Source organism: Rhipicephalus sanguineus, chromosome 3, assembly GCF_013339695.2.
Source record: "Rhipicephalus sanguineus isolate Rsan-2018 chromosome 3, BIME_Rsan_1.4, whole genome shotgun sequence".
NCBI lineage: Eukaryota > Metazoa > Arthropoda > Arachnida > Ixodida > Ixodidae > Rhipicephalus > Rhipicephalus sanguineus.
The window spans coordinates 141,393,277-141,417,617 of NC_051178.1; the positions used below are offsets into that span (position 1 = coordinate 141,393,277).

General features: G+C 43.2%; 1 protein-coding gene and 1 pseudogene across 1 annotated transcript; one reads left to right on the top strand and one right to left on the bottom strand.

Annotated features, from left to right (window-relative positions):
• Positions 1-161: 161 nt before the first annotated feature.
• Positions 162-13,661, bottom strand: LOC119387304 (RAB6A-GEF complex partner protein 2-like). Its single transcript, XM_037654649.2, is given in 9 exon segments — positions 162-2,065; positions 4,922-5,227; positions 7,218-7,352; positions 7,585-7,672; positions 7,674-7,735; positions 8,456-8,539; positions 8,648-8,805; positions 11,771-11,895; positions 13,641-13,661. Coding segments are annotated over 8 exon segments (1,179 nt in total). The 5' UTR covers positions 13,641-13,661; the 3' UTR covers positions 162-1,844.
• On the top strand, positions 12,440-22,355 carry LOC119385909 (uncharacterized; annotated as a pseudogene).
• The last annotated feature ends 1,986 nt before the right edge of the window (positions 22,356-24,341 follow it).

The window sequence follows — 24,341 nt, forward strand, 5'->3', positions numbered from 1 at the left end:
AAACATGGCTCAATGCATAGTACTTCAAAGTCGTACCAAAGCTTACCTGTAAAATGCCACAATTTCTATTAAATGGGCCCTGCAACACCTTTCTAAGCTACCATAGAATGAACACTCGGCAAGTTTTTACTTTGGCCTGAAACACTGTAGGCAGTACAATCTTTAATGGCAACATTTTTATTTTTCTCAACATTAGTATGGGAACTGCATGGTAGCAATAAGTGTGCGAAAAAAAACATCTTCCCAATAGCAAGAAAGATCTCAGGTGGCCATACAAGCATTACGTTTGCGTGCAAATACATAAATCGCATTAAAATCACGCTACAGTGAACAAAAAAAAAAAAGAAGTCTTCTGTACATCAAACCGTAATAAAAGGCTATCGGCAATTCAGATCACCTGCACCTTGCGCGAGTCCCTCGCAGCATGTAGAGCACAAGTAAAAAATGTGCAACACAGAGAGGTAACAATGCTATATGCATTACAAATACAAGACCAACGCACATGTTGAATGCTTGGTGTAACAATGAAGCTGCCAGATATGATCTATTTACAGTGATCTGACCCCGTAATTGGCGAAGATTCTTCACATATCTTACACAATATACCAGGCACAATCAATAGTTCGCCAAAAAGTAGTTCAGCGCAGCTGGATACTCGCAACAGCACTTAAAAGCCTGCACCACCAACTGTCGCCTGTCTTTAAGTGTTGTCCACTATAAACTCGGCAGCACTGGAGAGTTGCGCACACATTGCATTCAGAACTTTAGTCAATGTACATGTGGTGAGAGAATTGCACACAAACACGCACGTGCTAAAAAAAAAGCGGGGATGAGGAGGATTCTTTCTAGTCAACCATACTTCATGCACTTCGGCACTATACAATTGTGCCACACAGGCATTCGTGAGCAATTGAGCACGAAACTACGTGCCGTCATCGTTTCTAGTGTGCAACACTGTCTGCACATTCGTTTGTACTTTGAGCATCGAAAGAAGGCCTTAAAAACTGGCTGCACTCTTTTAGACGCATGATATCAAAACAATCATCAATTCAAGCGACGAATAGCGACTAATAGAAGCATTTGCAAAAGACTGGTAACCCATAAACATACCAGAGGAAGTCCCGAAATAGCCGTGCCTAGTTTTGTATAACTGCGCAGTGACACCTTGCATAAAAAGCGGGAATGAATGACTTGCCCCGAAATCGCAAATGAGGTTTGTAAGGTCCCCTTAACCAATAAAACGTAACATTTCCAACACTAAGCCCAAACCAATAATGGCAATCAACGTAATAAGGACGCCCAGCATAGTCAAAACAAACAACTGAAGCCTGACAACATGCTACAAACAGCAAAAGCAGGTCTCTCAAGCTTGCACACAATGAATCGTGAACTGCAAGCAACTGGGCGATTCCACAGCCAGTTGGCCTCGCGGACGACACGTAGCGCCGAGATGCGCACAGACCGTAATGAAAGTTCTGAAGCCACTTTTAACGCGGCCACAATAACTTCTGGACCACTTGGTGGAACTGGCGTGGCATTCCCGACTTTACAAAGAGAGTTGGCAGCACAACTTGGCCTCTGCTGCACCTGGCCTGGAGTTACCTCTTCTAATGCGCTTGGGAACTTCGAACAGGACTGTATAAACAGCAGCCATCTTTGAGGTAAGTAAAGGATGAAAAATTTACGGCTGCGTGCAAGCCCAAGTGTGTTTAGCTGGGTACATGCAGCTGCAGCTCTACAGAGGTCCCGTCGCGTGAAGCACTAACAGCAAGCTGTCCTCTCTTCGTCAGCTGTGGCTTAGAGCAGCTTCTAGGCATGAAGGTAGCACTGTCGCTGGCCTATGGTCAGCAGATTTGCAGGGTCATTTGAGACGGTGCTTTGAGAGCACTGCTGACGTGGCCGGGGTGTGTCGGGTACAGGCAGATGGGCAAGTCCCACACCATAGTCTGCACATCCAGCACTGCGGGCGGTTGCCAGTCGCCGGAGCTCGGCACCTTCTGACCTGGCTGCATCACTGGGGATGTAGTCATCACAAATTCAAAGTGGAGCTTCCAACGCAGTTCAGCTGCGAACGAATGAAAGAGAGCCGGTGAAGTTGGTAGGAAATTAGGGCGCGTGAAGGTGGTGCATGGAAACGCGCATTTAAAGGAACACTAATGTCAAAGGAACCAGTGTAGAATAATAACTTGTCCTTTGAGAGCCGCCTTATAGTTGATCATAGGTTCATTAATCTAAGAGAAAACTAAGGCCGCAGTTTCATTTTGAATTTCACACTGTAACACCAGCACCTGAATGCCAGTATGACATCACAAATTTTCGGTTTTCTTTTAATGTTTTGTCCACATTGAAGAAATGACGTGCAGAAGTTGCCACATTTAGACTCTGGCTCCATGAGTAATTCCTTTTTACCAATAAAGAGTAGGCCCTAGGAAATTCTGTGAAGATCTATAACATCATGGTGAGTTGGTATGGGGACTTCAAAGTAGTGTCACCACCTGCATTTCTTTTCTGCATGTTTCCTGGCTTGCCAAGCATCTTGCCATGGCGAGAGTATTTTACTAAAATTTCTCTTTCTAGCATCTCTTTAAAAAAAAGGGAAACTAAAAGGCAAGACTTTGTGAGTTCCATTAGTAAATTGCTTTCTATGATACAAATAATGTCACTCTTATCATGAGGGGAGGCTGGGTATGCCAGTAAAGACACAGAATGAAAGATTGGTGACGATGCCCTATTGAAATTCCTGCACCATTTCGTCATGATGTCACAGATTTTGATGCCATTTAATTTGGTCTAGTTAATTTTTTATCGGTAAACATGGAGTGCACTGTATTCTAACGGAGTGAAAGACTAAACTTGCCAATTTTCATAATGTTTTATAGTTACTGAGCCATAACAACACAAGTGAGAGAAAACGCTTTGAAAATGGTCACGTTGCACTGATGTACAAGAGCAGTGCAAGACTAAAAAACTTGAAATTTGACCTTCCTTTTTGCTTATAGTAATAGCCTATCTATTACTGTGAAATTAACAACGAAGAAAGGTTAACAAATCCTTTATCAGTGCTAAGAATTGTTTAAGAAAACACAAACGCAGAAGTGTATGCTGTTCTCATTCTCGTGTGCATGTTTCACATGTCTACCTTCCTGTACCATAAATACGAAGTACTGTAACTAAACCGACATTTTAACAAAGAGCACCCACTCCAAAAGTTCACTACAGAAGTTCACGCAATCAATAGATAGTTCTTGACCACTTCCTCATTCAAACAAGGCTGCATGTACAATAGCACAGCATACTAAAAAAATTTTTAACCTAAGCTTATGCAACGCTTTAGTAAAAAATGCTATCCTTCAGTGGCAGGGCAGTAATGAGGAATCTTTTTTGCTGAAATGTGTGCTGTCACCTGGTATCAGTCAGTTATCCAAATAGAAGAATTTCAGTCCAGGGTCATTCATTTCACCCTGGACAAGGTTATGTTACTCAACAGCTGTACACTGTCATGCCGTGGCAGTTTAAAAAGACGGAAAAATAAAACAGTTCCGCTGGAATGTTTCAAAAACAGATTCCATAGCCACACGATAGGTCGCAGCAGTGCAAGTCTCTGTGTGCGCACAGGCATAAAGGCGGCCTGTTATTTCACAAACCTTTCCTTTTCATGGTCACAGCAGATTTTAAGTCTGTTCTTAACTGTATCAGGTTTAAAAGAAGAATGCTGTCGTGATGATAAACAATAACGTTTATTCCATGGTATGCACAACTTTGAATAACCAGCCTGCTTAAGAAGTATGTGAGCTGCAGTGAGCTCCTTCATTAAGATGACAAAGCCATGCTTTGAAACTTCTTCGTGCCCTATGGAATTTAAATGCCTCCCTATCCTAGCTTCGAACAGTACATCACATATATGTAGCATACTTCCTAATGTGTAAAGCTATTTGCAGGCTTTCGTCTGAAATAAACAAAAAATATGCCATTACATGAACTGAAACACAGCCACATACTAAAAGACTCATCTCACTAAGCGCTGAGCGAATGTCGACAAATAATAATGAGTTTCTTTTGATTATTGTGGCAAAAGACCAATAAGAAATAAAACTACAGACACACCCTCTCTCCTTCGTGCAGGTGTTTCAGTATTGTGACTATCAAAATGAGTATGCGCTAAGTGCAATGATGCAGCTTCCTGTGAAAGCATACAAATTACCAAAACGTTCTCACGGCACGTTTGTTTAACATAGAGTTAAAAGAAAAACATTATATCACCAGAGTGTGTGTGCATGTATGCAGAGCAGCTTCCTGTCTGAGCATTGTCAGATTGGCTAATCAACTGTGCTTGATGTAGTCACTGTCCGTTATCTGTCTTCCGATGCAAGCAAAGAGGCACGCACCTAAGCAAGCTACAATTATGTGAATGGCATGCAACTCTAGTTTCACCATCATACACCATGTCTCTCGTGCACATAGCAGGGATTACAATAAGTGGTTGCAAGGCACAGATAAGCTGATAGGCTGCAGGGCCCAAACTGCTATGAATGGAATGGCTTGACTAATGATGTTTGAGCAGGAGGACATGCCGTAAGCTTTCACCTATTCCCACTACTTGCGCAGATGCCTTTCATGACGTGGAACTGACCACCATGCTGGTCAAAACTCCAGCAAGATTATTAAAAACTCGGATAGCACCACATGACTGCACTCGAGAAATGAAGCAACGAGCAGCTGCATAGAAACAAGATGCGGTACTGTTACTGCGTAGGGCAAAAGTCATTTGAGGCATTTACAGTGCTATGTAGCATGTGTGTGCATGCGGTGTAGATTGCCAAGAGGCATTGCTGCTCATGTGATCCCAATATCGTGTCGCAGTACTGCATGAGGGCATACTTATACCAGCCCAATGAAGGCAGCAATGAAAACGTCCACTCACCGATATCAGAGCCAAAGGTTGGTGTGACGTGTAGTGGCACAGGTAGATGCAGGTGTGTAGTGCGCAGGTGCAGGCAAAAGGCATGCTGCCGGCAATGTCCAAGCGTGGAAAGCACAGCCTCGCCCGTGGCCGATGCGGCGGCAGAAATGTGCTCCTCACTCTGCAGTGTCACTGAGTACTGCACGCAGGGCACCGTAGCCTCGGAGAAGTCAAACATGCCAACAATATCTTCGCCGAGGCGGAAGCACGACTTGAGCAGGCAGAAACGCACAACCCGTCCATTCTGGTGCGTCACGTTGTAGTAGCCTGCGAGGCACAAGACGATACCCATTTGAGGTTGTGTATGCAGCAAGTGGCTTTGAAACACATGGTGAGTGAAAAAAACCCAAAAAACTGAGCACTTTTTTTAGCTCTAAACAAAGAATAGCTGTCTTAGTCACGTTACTCAAGGTAAGAAAGGAGACAGCAGTTTATTACATAGGCTACAACATGGCTTGAATGACAAGGCAAAATGCAATAGTACCTAAGTTTTTCACAGAAGCAACATCTGTCATTTCATAAACTCTATGGAAGCAATGTAGGTTGATGAAATGTTACCATTCCTATGATGAGACAGCACAAAAAAGTGTCAGTACAATGAAAAAAAAAACATGCAATATCTTACAACTCTGCCAGAGAAATGTTAGAGGTGTGTGCTATGCAACACTTTTTGCAATTCATTAAAACAGATGCATAGGGAGAAATCTCTAAGGAAAATACCGTATTTACACGATTGTAAGTCGACTCGAATGTAGATCGACCCACTTAAAAAGCACGGCAAAAGAAAAAACGCATGAGCGCATTTCATACAGAAAATTTATTTACATAGTCTCTGGATTGACTACACGTTGACTGACTCCATAGTTGGGGTCATCGCCCGTCCTGTCGCGCACTTTGACCTGTCCTCGTAAAAATTAACGCTGGAATATTTCAAGTAGGATTGTATCACCATCTAGCCCCGAAACGCGTTTTGTGAAGTAAAGACAAAAAACGCGAATCGCGGTGCGTAAAGGTGGCTTCACGGTGGTGCTTCACAGCTATGCAGGGAAGCTAGCTTCGCGACAATACGCGGGGTCATTTTTGGAAAATTTTCCGCGAATCGTTGCTGAGAGTGCGGGTTATATGCGAGGAAACACGGTATACAGTGAACCTTCACTTGAAGGAACTTCAAGGAACCCCAGGAAAAAGTTCGTTAAAGTGAAAGTTCGCTGAACTGAAATAGCTATGTTGTAACGTGTTATTGGGAGCTAAAGAAAACATCAGTTGTTGAATGAAATTATAACCCTCTTATATTCGCAATGTAGCTTATTTCAATGTGAATTTTTGCTTATTTAGCATGTTTTGAAGAATGTAGTAATCTTTTGCTGCACCTGTGCACTTTGGACTGCAGTGGTCATGAATTGAGTCACTGTGTCCAAGCTCTCATAGACCTTCTCTGGCACAACACTCTGCTGGACAGCCAAGGGCTTCACTTTTTCCAAGTAAATCAGTGCTTCTTTAGCTGAAATCCTTGGCGCTTTCAACACAAGGGTTACTTATTTCTCCTCCTCTTCTTCTTCCTGAGGTAGGACGCTCACTACAATCTCTTTTGCAAACATAGTGGTGCATGTCTCAACGCGAGAGTCACAGGTGACATAGTCCTCAAAACACAAAGTGCTGTCTGCACCTAGTCTTTCAGACAATTTCTGATCAATATGACATAAGAGGCATCAGATGGTGTCACAAAATATGTTCGTAGAACTGAAAGGCACTCTGCATTAATTCCGATAAACTGAAATGCGTTTGCAGTGGGTCCAATGACACTTTGGCGCAAGATTTAAAAAGGTTCGCACAACTGAATAGTTCGTTTAAGTGACGTTCGTTCAATTGGTATTTTACCGTATGTTACAGGTAGAGCTGGAACATAAACATACTGCCGTAACCATGCCACAGGGTTCCTGATTTCTCCTTTGGCCCACCATAACTGGTGCTACTGGTTTCTGTTTCAATTGTAAATCGGCCCCACAACTTCGGATTTCAAATTTAGATAAAATGGGTTGACCTACAATCGTGTAAATACAACACATTGTATGCAAACATATGAAGCATTTCAGGCAGGCTAGAATCTAAAGCAGCACTTTTAACATCAAGAACAGGTATGCAAGCTGCAATGCTAGATGTTTGAAAAAGCAGTGTAGGGCAGATGTAGAGCTACAGAAACGTTTAAATGATAGCTGCATTGTGTCAATAAGTAGCAGTGCAGTTTCATGACACGTACTAGGCCTTCTTCGAGACGTCAAGTCTTCCAAGAAATCTACAGCTACTTCGAGCACTGACTGGCGGCTTGCAGTTGGGAGGAATGGGTTGCTTGGAGCTGCTTTGGCCAGACGCTCCTTTAGTGCTTCCATCAGACCTGGGAGAGAAGGGCATAACATTTACAGGATTTCCTAACAAATACCATTCTTCACTTAAGGTTAAAAGAAATTATGCTTGGATTGCCGTTCTTAAGAGTGCACTCTTGTTCCTGTTGCAATCACAACTAAACATCAGACATGGGTTTCACTGTTCATATAATGGCCACTATTACTAAACACCTTACAGACACATTGCACTAACATGCATTGTAGCGTAAAAGCAGCACACACCTTCAACCACGAAGACCTTGATTGGTATCCGGAGCAACCTTGTCAGTGCATTGACCCTCTGTGCACCAATGGTGACCTTGTACGCATATCCGAACTGCCTGGCCCTTGTATGATGGCGGTACAGAGGAAGGAATGACTTCCTTGTACATAACTGAAAGAAACTGTGTTCTGTGTATTCTACCTCTCAAGCTTTTGTGGCCAACAAGGATTCATCTAAGATAAAGCCACCTGCTGACTCTGTCGGCCACCTTTCTATCTTGCTCCACCATAAAGCATTTCTCCTGGGTTAGACCACATCTAATTCCTAGGTTTGACATTGGTTTTTGTCGCCCCTGTTTAGATATGCACACACAATGACCTGCCTGCTAGTACGTTTATATTCCTGCTCAGTTTCATAAATCGTTCAGTTGCAAGTTCCTTGTCTTGCTGTTTCTGTTCCTATATTGTCCATTGTGCTAAAGAGCTTTCAAGATGTTATTACACACTTACAGCAAGATATGCACATTGGTGTGGTGACATTAATCAGTGAACAGACAATAGCATTTACACTTCCACCTACATGTAAGTAAATGCAGAAACAGTTTGTCAACAAGAAACTGTAAAATTTTTCCCAAACGAATAATAAAGGCTGAGTTCAAGTACACATCAATGCTTCGGCTGCTAGTGGAGCAGCAGTCATAAGTCCAGATATTGCAAGGGCACTTAAGCGCAATAGGACCACTTCTGTGACTGTGGAAAGTACCAATGACAGCACACTGATATTATTAAAAAAAAATGCTATAAAATAGACAACAACCATTGGTACGAAAGAATACAAAGAAAGCTACAAAAGACTAGCGAAAGGCTACGAAAGACTACAAAGAAAGCTCACATGATTTGCTTTCACCAGGTAGCAACCGGAGGTCGCAGAATAAGATCTTGGGCTTTGAGGAGAACACAACATAGCCTTTTTCACCTGCATCGCCAGAGAGTGAATGCGTGAATGTTTACATGAGCTTAATATCATGAAAACAAACAAGGTTTGACATAACTGCCAACACAAAACAGAAAGACAGATATCAACCTTCACCTCGGCACGGAATGAACGAGGTGTCCTTGGAGCCTGTGGCTATCTGTTCTTGAGACGGAGATTTCGGAAACCGGACTTTGGACTCATCCACTGAGCAGTGGCAGTGGATCTGAGCGCTGGCCCAGGCAATGTTCTCGGGCATTCTCTTGATGCTGCATGTAAGCGTCATGCAAGTTCCTCAACTTGGATGTGCATGTGAGAACTGTAGAGCAACAGGCTTTGTTTTTTTTTTTTTAAATGCGAAGCATTTCTTAGCGAACCTCTTGCACTTTGAGTGTTTCTGTCTACGTATCTATCTATCTATCTATCTATCTATCTATCTAGCCGCCTACGTCTGGGTGCTCTCATGGTCGCCTCCTTAACTTGGTGTAGACCAAAATTTGCATGGGAGGGTAAGAGGATTTGACGAATATGACTGCCGGGTCATGACATAAATAATGTTAAAATCCTGTCGCGTACGTCGTCAAACCCTTTCCACTAGACACGTGTGGCAGATACCCGTTTACCACGGGCCGCAGTGTACGGGTATGCGCCACAGGTGATTGGCAGTTTCTATCTACCCAGGAACGGCGAGAACAGGCATTGGTAACTACTTAAATGCTAGAGCGTTAAGGAAAACCAACATCGGCAGCGTTGACTCAACGAATGGAAATAATAAAAATTAAGATCCCAGCAGGAATCGAACCCAAGCATTCTGCGTGGCAACCAGGTATTCTACCACTGAGCCACGCCAGGTCTATAAATTGGTTTGGAAAAACAGCTTACACAGGCGTAATATCGGCGGAACATCAATTGTGGTTGTGGTGCTGGCTATCTAATTTTACAAGAAAGCAATAAACACTACATGATACTCCTACGATGTGTACTCCTACGATACGGGCGTCATATCAGATTGACGTCTGTAGTTCCAGTGTTGGCTCCGCTTTTATAGCAGTCTAATAAACATTACGTTTGTATTTCTATGATTCAGCAAGCTATATTGAAGCATTGCTCGACCCCGGAGGAATACATTAACCAAAGTTACATATGATATCCACATCACCGCATCGTAAAGTGCACTTCGTCCACCAGAACGACGAAGTGTCCTCTTCATTTCTTAAGAGGCTGGGCGATGGCCTCATGCTGACCAAGGATGTTGTCAGATTGATTGACAGCCATTTGCAGACTAGGCTACGTAGGCCACATACGCCCAGGTAATCTACTAATAGGACAAACACCATCCACTGATGTTGGTCTACGTAGCACTATCCAGGCCTACCAGCCTCGACGGCCTATGCCTCACCAACGCGAAGGGTGGCTTCAGGTTCCGACTTGTCGCCGGCTCTGTCGACAGACAATTTGTCGACGAAATGACCGAGGCATACACGAATTCCAACAGCTCTACTATACCACATACTTCACTACACATGGACCCCTCTTCACCACGATCACGACCGGATCCTATAACAAGTCATGACCAGCTGCTGGTGCTCACTGATCACGGTGATGACGCCCTTGTCCAAGAACTGTCAAGAACTTCTTGCACACGGGTTCGTGAAACGCGCGTGCGTTCTCGGCACACGTATAAGCACTAAATAGCAGCTTACCGCTTCTGGTGTTGGTAATACCCACGTTGTCATTGGCAGCGTTACCCAACCGTAAACAACTGCTTATATAACACATATGCAGCTTTTCAACATATATATGTGTGCGTATAAAATATATAAAAATCTTTAGCGTCATTTTGTAACGTGTCGCTCAGTAAAAAAAGTTACGCCACAGTCAGCTACCCGCCGCATGCTTCGCATAACATCGACGCCCACGGTACGTGGGATCTGCCGAATTTTTTTCACTTAAGGATGTTCAAAATAGAGATGCTAGTCTTATCAAGACACGGAGACAACAGTAAGGTAGAGAATTTAGTACGTTGGTTTAAATTCATAATTGTAACATCACAAGAAATAGGACAACGAAAACAATACCAATACTCAAAGAAGTTGACAGGGAAGTTGCTGAGGTGATTTGCGTACATCACGTGTCAAATATGTGTATCAGTGCTTAACCTGAATCACTGTACAAGAGCAAACACGGTCTTCATTTTTAATCTTGGGCTAGAAGGCTATGGCATCATATATGATCTTTCAACTGTGTATCTCACCATGCTCTCTCATGTGGTCAAACAAAATATGGAGCTCGGCATTCCTTCTCAGATCGCTGGCTCCAGGTGGTTAAATGGAGATTCAATCTATCCTTACATTGTTGGGAGTGTAAATGCATGCCAAAATTTGATGAATGTGCAGTTTTATACAGGCACAAGAATGAAGAAATGTGTCCAACGGATGATGCCTGGTGTATAGATAGCATTGGAAGCGCATGTGTGGGCCAGCCGTTGATTAACTTGCATGAAGAAGAAATCAAATGCCTGAACAGTTAGCTCTCACGTAAGCCCCCTCGTGTGCCAGATTAACAGGTGGCACCCCGTGCCTGTGCAGATCAGTTTTTGTGTCTACACTTTTTCCAGCCACTGTGTGCTTTTTCAATTGGTAGTCGGTGTTTGTGTTGTCTTAATGTCTTCTCTTTGTGTCAGTGTTTACACGCCTACCTTCTTTTATCCTACATCCTGTATCTTCATGTGAAGTTTTGTCTTTCTTGTTCTTTCGTCTGGTGGTTATCTTGCAAGGTACATGCGTAGCAAGATCATATATAGCACCTTGTGTCAGATCCTCCTTCTTGTCCTATGGTTCTTGGCAGCATTTAGAAATAAGCATAAACACACGTATAGTAACTTTATTTAAATGGTGGCATCCAAAACAATACGAAGCAGCTTATGACGAGAGTGCAAGCGTTCATATGAAACAAGCTTTATAAATGCGCACAATAATGCTTTCTGCACAAGGTAAACAACATTGTGCATGGCCCATACTTCCTTCACTTCAAAGCTTTGTGTGTAAAAATGAGTAAAAGGGCAACAACAGCACTGTTTTATTTACACCTTGTAAAGGAAAGCATCAAACCATGTTGTGTGTTTTCAAAACGAGCCAAAACTGTGACAGGTGTTACAGGTCAATGTTCATTCCCTGAAACGTCTCTGAACCAAGTAACACTTGAGGTTTGGATTACTGGGATAGTGCAATTTACCTGTTTCCATTCGGCTCGTTGCAGTTTGCATCGGGTTGCTTGTTGGTGAAGGTGACCAGGCATTCAACACTGTCTCCAGCGACATAGACGACATCGCGCAGCAGCTTTGCTTGCACTTCGATCATCTAGTAAGGAAAAAAAGGCGTGGCAGTCAGCTCTTCTCTCGTGAATTCCTGCACAACGTCACATACAAATAAGCATACCGTTTTATAAAGAGACGCGGTGAGATGGAATCGTGCTCGATGCGCTTAGCGGGCACATATATCGGCACCACAATTTTATGCGCGTCGAGTTTCACTAGAGAAAAATGACTTTGTCTAGCCACGACGACGGTCAGGAAAAGACAGCTGAAGGCGCATCAAGGTCGTGAGGCCGATCGTATTAAAGTTCCGCTCAGGCGTAGTACGCTTCTCCGAGCATACGCCACAGGTTACGCGAGATGTCGCGTCAACGTCACGCAAGCATCCGGCAGTTCTGATAGCATTATTCCTAGCGATAAGAAATGCGCAAATTAAATCACATAATGAGGAGTTGCCACTGTCCAGTGCCGTTGAAGGGGTCGCGCTCAGATGTCCGACGTCGTGCATTCAGTTTTCCCACGATCGTGACCTCGCAGCTTGCAGAACCAAAAGAAAAAAAGTTTGTTCATAGCTCGAAACACAGCCGCGCTTACGAGAAATACGTAGAGATGCGGCTCAGCCGACGTGCACGTAAAAGCTTGCACCGCTACAGACAACGTCTAATGGTTATGACAAGAAAGCGATCAAGGAAGGCGGCCAGAACGAGTGAGGTGAGAATTTCTCGTTACCTTATGCCACTGGAAGACCGGGTATTCTCCTGCTTTGCGATACGCACAAATATTTCCATATATCAGTCATTACGAGACGTTCGTTGACGTTGAAGGCAGCCGACACGTTGCGATGCACCACGCGCGTGAATTAGAAGCATTAGCTGCTCTCATATTAATGCCGATCTTCTCAAAACCACCCACGTCAACTTGCAAATGCAAAGCGACCACAGAGGACCACAAGGCAACTGCTGAGGATAAAAAAAAACACATAGTACAACAACTCAAAGTAGTGGCCACAAGGTGTTGACGCGCTTGAAATCCGCTAGGTGCTTTCTGGCGCTACCAGCGCTTCCATTGCGCTGTATTAGTCCTGCATCAGCCAAGCGCCGCAGGGAACGCAAAACGTTCTTTGCTTAGTACCATAGTCGTTAAAAGTTAGTACAAGTTTCTGTTGGATAACAGTTGTACTTAGAGATATGAGGAAATCATATCTGATTTAAGCGACAGCGTAATCCGGTGTAAACTGTGAGGAAACACAAGTGGAGCGTGTTTGCGAAACGAATGGCTCAACCACAAGCTCACCAAACTTTGTGTTAGCCTTTTTTCTTCCACTTGTTAGCACGTCGCATTACAAGGTGCTATTTGCGGACTGGTGTGTGTGCGAAGGAGACGCACAAACACGACAAGGCGATTGAGATTTTTTCAAAAAGAAGCGAGGTAGCTCGTGCATTGAGCACTTCGAAATGTCGTCGATGTTGTGTCGTCATCGTCACGTTCCTTGAAGCGAATGAATCGGTTGTCCGCAGCCGATTGAGACGATTATGACGCACCGCTAACTGCTTCCAGGAATGCGCCGTCCAACACGACTCCTACCGAGCAACAACAAAACGCAAAAGAAGACACGAAGGAAACGTGGGGGCCGTCGTCTAGAAACCTCAAAAACCAAAGAAAATCAGCGAGGAAAACGGCGCGCGAGGGAAGAAAGTGGCGGAAGTAAGGCGGAAAACCGAGGGCGGGATGAGTGAGCGAGAAGGGAAAAAAAATAAAAAGCACAGTTCAGAAACTGGAACAGAAACAAACCTCTCGCACTGTGGTGCGGAGGAGTCATCTTCCTCCGGAGAACACAGGCGACGTCCTTCAGGCATCCGCCCACGTGTGCGAGCCACGTGACGCCTCTTTCCACGCGACCGCTTTTGCCCTTTCCTGCGCTCCCAAAGCCGCACCCCAAGCGCAACGCACGCACCGTCAACAGCAGTTTGTTGTAACTGTGTTCTTCATGCTTTCGCGGCCGATAGGAAGACACGGAGAGACAGCAACAGCAGCCGTACAACTGCACTGAGACGCGGTAGTGCGCGCAAACCATATTGCGGCTTCACCGAGCGAACGCGATTCGTGACACCATTCGCCCCGCAGCACCGGTATGGGTGTCCCGTCTTCAGTGGCGGTGAGTTGTTTCCTTTTGCGCGCACGCACGCGCGGAGGTATTTCTGACGGCGCCAGTCATTTGCTGCTGCTTGCGCCTTGGCGCATGCAATGCTGCAAACGTCCGAACAGTTGCCGCTCATCGACATTAAATGATCCCATGGGTCGCTGCATGTTTGTGCCTGTTTCCTTGGAGGCTCGGCGCAGAAAATATCGTCTGCTACCGAGTGTCGCAGCAGACGACCCGGTTGCCCAATAGTGCGTACTGTACGTAGCAAGGTGAACTAAGGTGCATGTTTCGCTAATGACGTACCGATTCATCGTTCAGCTCTAGCTTCGTTTTGATATTGTGCTACGGGTGTTCTTTTCGCTACCTTGGCCCGTTATGATGCAGCGATGAACCATCGTCCTTTCGTTGAAAGAATAAACGGAAGCGGCGCTTCAGGGTCGCGGTCGTTTCCAAGGGTGCTTATGCTTGATCAAGCGTCAAATGCATTCAGGTAGCGACACACCCGGCCGCTTTGCGGGATCGCTTGCAAATGGGACATTGCAAATCGCGCTGCGGCCGCACTGCTCCGCGTTGGGCGCCAGGTATACATACACAACGCGCGATGTGTATCTCGTTCGCGAAGCGCACAGGGTCACGCGACGTAGGGTTCTCAATTTCCTTTCCAGGATATTCCGCCAGCCACGTCATTCGCCAAGCCCTGCAAAAAGGGAACGCTGACTAAACTGGTCGGCCGCCGATGGATATTCTTACCTGTGTGGAAAGAGCGCTATTGTGTGCTAGACGGCAACAAGCTGTACTACTACGACAGCGAGGTGAGCTACCGACCCCCCCCCCCCTTTCCTTATACCTGCTCGCCCCCGCCGCAACGGGACGTGTGCCTTTTACAGTGCGCCCCGATATCGTAGCTTGTTTTGACTATAAACCGTGAAGGCCAGATTTCTGCTTTCCTTTTTTTTTTTTTTTTTGCAAGGTACTTGATGCTGATAGGACGGCGCGCAGCGCACGCCTAGCTGCTTGACTAAATGTATCTAAAAAATAAAAAAAAAACACTGGGACGTCACGCATAGGTACCTAATCCAGTTTGCTGTACGTGCGTAGCTCAATTGATCTGTTTGTCAACCAACAATTTCGCGCGTGGTAATACAAACCAAAAAATTGGAATATGCTTGAAAGCAACGTAATGACACTGCTAATATTAAAGTTAGTTTTTTTTTTCAATTTCAGACAAGCAAAGGCACGAACTCCCACTGTGGTGTAATCAACTTGGACCTGTTCGACCTCTGCGAGGAGTACGAGAGCAAATCCGTCCAGAATGGATTCGTCATCACAAACACCAACAGAGGATTCTTTGATGTAATTAAGGCTTGTTTGTCAGCATGCATGACTACCTAGTGGTGATGCCAGTGGTGTGTACACTGACACACACATCCTGTATGATGACATCAAAGTTTAGTTTTTTTTTTTTTCTTTTGTCTTACAGGAATGCCACACTTTCTCTGCGGGAACCTTATCAGAGGTTTGCGACTGGATAGCGCACATCCGGACGCAGTTGAATCAGTCTATAGTGCAGAAGAGGACGTCCTTTCTCAGGAAGTCACTTGCAAAACGGAAGACCAGGAAATCCCTTGAAATCCAGGTATGACGTACGTTCTTGTTTGTAACATTGCATGATGCTTACAGCATTCTTCTGAAACTACAGTTCAATTTAGTTTCTTAGAACCTGTTTTAAATCCTTAATGAATAACTGTACAAAGTGCAGCAAGAGCTGATTGAGTACCAACTTTGTGGAGCAGTATGTACGCGTTTAATATTCACATTTAAAATGACGCAAAAGACTAATGGGCAGAGGGGTTGGGGGTAGCTGTTAAGCTTTTTGCTGTGGTAATGAAATTCAGAAAGGCATGATTTAGATTTCAAATATTTTTACTTGTATCATAAATGGCCGTTCCCTGTGAGCACACAATACGCACATTTATGATACAAATAAAATTTACATTCATGTGTATTTCTGTCACGAAAACAGAGTAAAAACTACCATGTTTGTCACTGTAGGAGATTGTAAGAAAATAGTTTTTGAGTTAGCCAATATTAACATTTAGTCTTTGGCAGGCATGAGTGATATCTCCATTTTTGTGAAAAAGAGAAAAAACTGTGTTTCAGAAAGAGGCTGCCCTAATTAGGTTTTTTTTTCTCCTTTTTTTTTTCTTACTCTCCTTCTTCTTATCATGGCTACTAAAACGCATAACTTATACTTGCACAGGCCATGATTATTGTATTGACATTTTATCTTCCTGGCATAAACAGACTTTGATGTTGTAGATTAGAAGTGCCAAGTCTTAAGCAACTCTTTACGAATTATGTACAATGCTTTCATATTCTGTACTGTTAATATAATGCCAATGCTAGTACGGAACCTTCAAAAGTGCAGTTTTTCTTTTTTTTTTGCTAAATGTGTAAGCTGTCTTCAATCCTCCATAGTATGTGAGGTAATCATCCACATATCATTAGTTGATATCTCTCTGAATCTCCCGTGTCATTTGGCAATGTAGAAAAAGCGCCAAAAGAAATGGATGCTGCGAGCATCTTTTCGTGTACTGGACATGTCCGGCTTTCATTTCTTTTTAGGAGATTGCTTAGCTGTTGCTCTGCTTGTTTTGAACAGTTATTCGCATTTTAGCTGCTCTTTTTCTTCGACCTTGCAGGCTACTTGAAAAACATCAGTGATTGTCTGATTTTATGAGCTCATAGGTCTGTAAATAGCTAATTTGAGGCGCATTTTAACCTATGTCTTGCGTGCGTGTGTGTTACGTCGAAATCACCATTTACGCCTGCACTGATAACATCTTAATACACCTTCATAAGAAAAAATTAAGCGTGAGCGCAACTAAAGTGGTGCCAGGCAAGCTCAATTAATTGCCCAGAATAGCTTGCAGTTGCATGTAACTGCTGTTGCCTCTAGTTGAAAGATCTGAAAGTGTCTGTCAAATCACCTGAAACCTACTTTGAGTAGCAGGAAAGGGGTGAAAAAGACATTGTGGTAGTATGTTGGGGAATAACCAGTGAGTAATCAAATGGTGGCTGAGCCGTACAAAAACTTCATAATTCATGCACACCCTGCCTGTGCACAGAATAGGTAGTGAAAGTAACCTCGTTATATTTTAATGCCTATCAACTTTTAACTTTTCTTTTTTTTTTCTTTCAGTGATGAAATAGATGTAATAAGTGTAACTCGACTTTAAACTGAGTGTGAGCATAATCATACTTATTGCCTAAGAGGTACAACGGAAAAAAAAGCACTGCCCTATTTTTCTCCATATTATTATTATTATTTTTTGTACAACTATAGTTCAGTTCCTTTTAAGCAAAAAAGGGACTCTTCGAAGGCATTCTTAACTAGAATGTGTTTCAAAAGTGACCGTTCCAATGAAGTACCAAAACATATTTTCAGAGTTATGTAAACACTGCAACATGCTCTGGACATGTACAAAGTTGACACTTACAAAATATAAAGGTCGAAAAAGAATTGCGAGATATTCAAGTTGGGAAAATAATGTTAAGTCTTGATATACCGGGGCATCATTAACATTGCCATAATGTCAGGACATAGAGCAAAGCTTTTGACGTCATGTAGCGATAATGTCCAGTATGAAGACTTGCTCATTAAAAATAAAAAAGAGTGCCGCACACAGTGTGGCTGTACTCACATGTGACAGCCACAACAGTGAAGCGAGCCAATGCTTCATGATGCATCCACCTCTGTAGTATCAAAAAATAAACCAACTCATAGAAACAAGTATATTAATAAATTATCTAGAGCATTCCAACAATTTTTCGTATCTTTTCTAGTATTTAATGTTTGAACTTCCTCTTAAAACATTAAAAAAATTGCAAGCCGAAAATTCCACGTCAGCATTCCTCTGAGCAGTGCTGGAAGTCTGCACATGACTGAGTATTTCTGTCGCAATGTTTTCACACGAGGCAATCACGTGACACAGATGCGAGCTCTCCTGTGCGTGTGAAATTACAGTTGTCATAACACCACATGTACGTTGCCAATTGAGTCAGGTTCGGACTGTAGAATGTTTTTCTTCTTTTTTTCATTTGCAGGCCTTACGGCATCTGCGAGGCATCAATGCATCTGAGTGCTGTTGTTAATCCCTGATGGCTAGTTTTCATTGTTACACAGTGAAGAGTAGTACAATGTATCAAGACTAGCAGAGATAACTTGGAAAAACAAAAAAATGTGGAAATTCTTGAAAGCACAATTTTAGCTTTGCCACCTCTCCTGCTTAACTGTGTACAATTGTCAGCAGCTGCGATTACCAATAGTGGTGAGCAACTGAAAATGTGCACAGGTTCGGCAGCACGTAAGCATATTCGTGCTAAAAAATTGTGATTGCAAGGCTGACACTCTTTTATTGCTCCCAAGAAAATTTTGGCATGGATACAAAATATTTTGACACAGCAACTTTGTGACCAATTTCCAAAAACGCCAATGCACGTTGGCATGTTATGAAGAACTGAGTGACCATCGTGTCATGTTCACTTGTCTGGATGTAGCACCACCACTATTTGCATATCACATAAAAAACAATTTTTTTCTTAATCTACAGGAAGTGCATTTGACTAGACTCTAGGTGTACCTGAGGCAAAGACATACTTAGTGAAAACATTTCATTACAGTGTGTAATCTCATGCAATATTGAATTTATTCAGATATGTAGTACTAACTTCTCATTAAGGGTCGCGGGATCGAATCCCGGCCGTGGCGGCTGCATTTTCGATGGAGGCAAAAATGTTTGAGGCCCGTGTACTTAGGTTTAGGTGCACGTTAAAGAACCCCAGGCAGCCGAAATTTCCGGAGCCCTCCACTACAGCGTCCCTCATAATCATATCGTGGTTTTGGGACGTTAAACCCCAGATATTATTATTACTTCTCATTAAGGAATGGAATCGTAGTTGTTCTCAGTAATGTGAAACATGTTCCTTCCATCATCACTGTAATCTTAGAATGCCTGTCTTATGGATCGTGGTCAGTCCAGCCATGTGAAGTGTTTCTCTCCAAAGTGTGCATTAAGGCAAAGTAGCGTAGTAGGCGATGCCCATAAGTTGCAGTTGATGCTTCATAAATTTGCATTGCCTTCTATGATAGGTCTTCTGTTTTCAAAAAATTTACGACACTTTCTGTTTCCAAATGCAGGCAAATGTTGAGAGCAGCCCTCAGGTTTCCAGATCCAACACTGGACATCCCAGGCAAGGAGCCACTGGAAAGCATCACTAAAAATCGAGCCAAAGGCCCCGCAGGGAGAAGACTGCCACAACGGAAGTCGCAGATGCCCAAAGTACGTTTCATACTTTTTCAGGTGCTGAGAGAAGATAGTGTGCAGTCCGAAAAGCAACTAGGCAGCAATAGTTGCAAGAAGCAGTTACTAGTATAGAAAGCTTACTTTAACTTATAACTTCTTTTGTGCTTTTGTACGACACAGTTTTTACTGCTGGTACGCAAAGGATATTATGCCTACGCACTTGTTTACAATGTTTGGCAGTCTCTCCTATGATCTGCGGACTCGTAAAGAGGTCACACAGAATACTGCTAGGGCAACAGCAAACAGGTTGAAAAGAAGAAACAATAAAAAAAGAATTTTTGAGTGGTGTATATGCTTAGATGCAGAAATGCACTGATTTCACTAGCTTTGAGGCTGCACATAACCAGGTGAAGCATGGATAAAAGCACTTCTTCTGGAGTGCAGATTGTTGGTTCAGTCGGTTAGGAGCAACTACAGGGACCATAGCGCTGAAGGGACGAGGACAAGAAAGACCACAAGACAGGTGCGACATATTAGTGTATGCCCCTGTCATGTTTCTTGTCCTTTATTCAGCACTAGTCCAATAATCACTTCTTCTGTTTCATGTAGAGATAATTGAGACTAAGCTATGACCACACCATCATTTTGCAGTCTCTCTCCCAAGAAGTGAGCAGTCAGAAGGGCCCGACTGTTCTCAAACAAGAAGTGGTTACTGAGGAGTCAGAGTGAGTAGAACTAAGTGTTTATACGTTTTTCCTCATTCAAACGTCTTGCATAGAATAGTCAAGCTTGTTGAAAAATCAACTAAAGTTTTCACATTTGATGTCTTCAGAGTGAATTCATATTTTAGGACAGGTGTACTGAAAAGCATTTGGCACATGGAATTAATATTTATAACATTTGTTAATGTTTGTTGCAGTGTTTTATATAACCATGTGCATTAACTTCTGGCAACATTTGTGTGAATGTTTTAACAGTTCTTAAGACGTGACTCTAGTCTATCTGACATATGCAATGCTCGTGGCATACTTGGTACTAGTATAGTGTGGTACAACAGTGGTGATTTCCTTCTATGTATTTTTTTCTGCCGTAAAGAGTGTGCAAATACCAGTTATGGTCTTGTGTAATTTGAGAGACAAGACAGCAGAAGCATCTAAAGCAAAGCCTTAACAAACAGACATCAAATACCATAATTTATGCTTTTCCTATGGGAGCTGTGGCAGTGAGGAATGTTGCATGCTCCTGCAAAATATTTCTTTTTAAGTGAAATGTTTGCTTTATCCGGATCATCTCTGTACATAATATTAGCTACTGAAAGAAACAAAATGGTGTTCATATGAAGAAAATTGTGATCTCGTAGTGAAATCCAACAAAATTGTGTTAATTTACAAGACGTGTGAAACAGAAAGCTAAATGATACCTAACACGTGTGTAATTTGCCATTATCATCTTTTACATGCCCTAACATTCTTTTCACATGCAGGACGACGGAGATGGGTGCAAAGTCCGAGACAGACAAGCCAAGGCCAGCATCGGCTCTCTTGTACCATTACAGTTCTAGCGAGGACGATGATACAGATAAAACAAGAGAACCTGAATCTGCCAGCCAAACTGAAGACACCAGGGAGCCAGGCCATACGTCACCAGATGGATCACTTACTCTCAACACACGCACAGAAACGATGCAGGATCGGCTGAGGAAACTGCGTGAAGAGCTGTCCTGTCACGTGGATGACGTGACAATGAAGTCTCTTCTCGAACGATTGAGCTACTGCGAACTCGAATTACAAGTTGCAGTGCAGGTGCTGAGCCTTTACTTGAGTTTTTTTTTTTTCCCCTTGGGATGTGTACCAAAAGTGAATTTATAACAGATATGTTGTTTGTCAATGAAAGATAGCCACTGTGTTAAGACCTGTTCGAGCTTATACAGAAATGGCTTTCAGGAGGTAGTGTCAGAGTGTGAAGCACGCCACACTGTTGTGTCGACAAATACGTGATGCAAATGAGCAAAGCAATGTGGAGCTTTGGAGTTGAGTGCTCTAAAGTCAGATTTTTCATTGTGTTGAATACCCATTCACCACTTATATATTAAGCCTTGGACATAAGTGCCACCTTGATGAGAGTCCCCAATTTTCATAAAAGACACACCCCAAAAACTTATTGGTTCAAGTCGTCCAGCTATTTAGCTGTGGCTAAATATGCTGCTTGTTCAACTGATTGTCTAAGCGTAGTGTAGATGCTACTGTGCACTCATACTAACTGCAGTATCTAAACAAATTACTTGGAAATTCAGGGCATATTGCGTATTGAAATTATTAGCCTAATTTATGTCCACTGTAGGACAATGATTTCTCCCAGCCATCGTTTGCAGTGTATCAAAATAGGAACAACAGGAATGGAGACTGCTAGATCCTTGTTAGCTAGGTGTTGTGGGTGTCTTTGTTGGTTCAGCACCGCGAGTGTCCATTCTTGTCTGTGTTCTGTTTCGCAGCAAAACTTGGAAGGGTAGCGGTTCAGGCTAGTTGGCACTGCATGATCTTTAGCGCAATAGCGCGGAAACACAACAAAAGAAAAGAGCTACGCATTCAACTACGCTTTATTGTGAAATGAAGCAAGGTATATACATGCAGTGTTTACAGTGACTAATCAAAACAGATAAGCAGGCACGTGTTGAAAGAATCAAAATATGAATAAACAAGCACGTGTTGAAACGAGAGTTAATGTAGCAAACGCTATAAAAGACTAGCCACTTGCATGCGTGGTGTTGGTGTCCCCTCTTGTTGTGTTTCCGTGCTATTGTGCAAAAGAGCAAAACTTGGGTAACACAGCATTATAAATAGCCCGGCAGCTTGACTTTTGCAGCCCTCTCTCTGGAGTCGACTGACTCGCACACAAATTCCCTGCTCATTCAGTCCCACCTGTGGCCATTCCTACAGTGAAGTGGTTTTGCTTTGTTGCAGACTGTGCAGCAGGTCCTGGATGAAGCGTCAGCCTGTGCTCGCAAAGACCAAGGGGGCCACCAAGCAGCAGCAGCAACAGCCGCCAGTGCCTGCTTAGTCTTTGCACGTCCTGGTGATGCCAGAGAGTGCTGCACTTGTCTCCGTCAAGGAGAGGACATGAACTGCTGCGAGTGCGCAGCTGTCAGCAGAGAATGTAGTCTGCACGAGCACAGCCGCTGGTTGGGGGGTGGGGTGAAGCCCCTCGGTTGATGTGCCTCTGACAGCTTGTCGGTAGAAACATCGTAGAGGGGCTTTAGTCGGGGAGCACGGAGTTGAGCACAAAGATTACCATAGGAAAAGCCTGCTGCTGCATTCAACTTGCACTACCGTGATAACCAGTACAGCATTCTCGAAATTCATTTGTGTGGCTCCAAACATTGACCACAAAGCACTGTAATTTGAGTTTTCAGTGTTTCGTGATGTGAAGCACAAACAAGGCACGCGAGACAACAGAGAAGTGTGTCCTGTTTGTGCTGAACATTGGATAATGCAATATCAGCCAGCTCATAAGTCTCTTTCCGAGTATCTTTGGGCTTTGTTTAAATAAGTAATAATAATCATATAAAACCTCGAAAGCAGCAGTGTATGCTGCTGCCCAAATAATAGCCTGATATAGTGGCTGGGGTTCATTATATTTTCTTGCATGATGAATCTAAATTTTGAGATGAATTAAATCTTGAACTTCAACATTTACAAGATGCAGGCAAGCAGACCAACGAAGTTGAACAGTGATAAAAGGAGCCACAGAATAGTCCAGGTGAAACTGACTGGCTGAGTGAGAAAATACGTGTGCACGCTAGCTGTAAATGTTTTATAGTACAGTTGAACCTTGCAGGTAATGAACTCTCTATGCTATACTATGTTTGCTATGCACTGGTATCGGCAATAAACATTTTAGGTGTAGTTTGTGATATCTGACAATTCATTATATCGAGGTTCAACTGTTATCCAAATACCAGCACCTGGTTGGCCTTTTGTAATCTTTGTGCGAGACTGCGTAGGGAGGGTGGGGATGGGAGGTTGTAGTACGCACCTGTATTTTTGTGTGCTGTGGCCCTCACCCAGCGGCAGCCTGGCGCATTTCACGCCGTTGTTACTAGTCAAAAGAAATGTGAGAAGCCCAAAGCAGTGCCTTGAGGCAGGTTTTAGATTTGACATTACGCTGGCCTCATCGAATTCAACATGGTTTGCTGTGGTTTTTATGTTCCTAGTGTATGACAATGAGACATTTTATTAGAGTTCCCTAGGTCGCACTTTCTTGGAAAACTGCTGCAGGTTCTTTTTGCCGATGGAGAAACAGAGCCCTAGTTTTGTGAGCACCGACCACCACGAGCAACAAAAGGCTACGTGGGTCGAGGTTGAAGAAGTGTGGTTCGCCAATTTAAGCTACATCGGTACATAATAATTTTGTAATGGCAGTAATACCAGTCTTATTACAATATACAGTTTGGTGGGCCAAAGAACAAAAAATTTGTGGTAACGATCCATTGCAATTCCTGAACAAAATTACCTGCTATGTCGTAAACTCTTGCAGTGTTAGCATAGCAATAAAAAAATGAAATACATTGCATTTGGAAGCACATGCAACCTAAACCTGACAACACTGAAATGTCTTCCTACAAAACACCTGGATTATGTTTAAAAAAGTAAAGCAGAATCACTAATTTCACTCTGGCATATTGCCATGGCTTTGGTGCAGGATTTTTGTCTTCATTGCCTTTATTTTCTCAGCCAACATTTTTTTTAAACAGAATTCAGAGATTTGAAAAAATGTCCTACTTGTCTGCAGTGCATGTACCTTTTCTTGTTCTTCTAATGGTGAACATTTTATTCACAAAATAACGGAAATAATGGCTTTGAAGAGAGATTCTACCATTCTAAACCAAATTCTGCACTGCTCTCTGCAGTGTTCCTTTATGTGGCTGGCTGATAATGTAACTTGATCCAGATATGGAGTTATAACTTTATGAAAATGCTTTGAAGACAGTGTCCTCTTTATCACAAAAAATTCAAATCCTAGTTCTGGCGAATTCCGCGTGTTAAG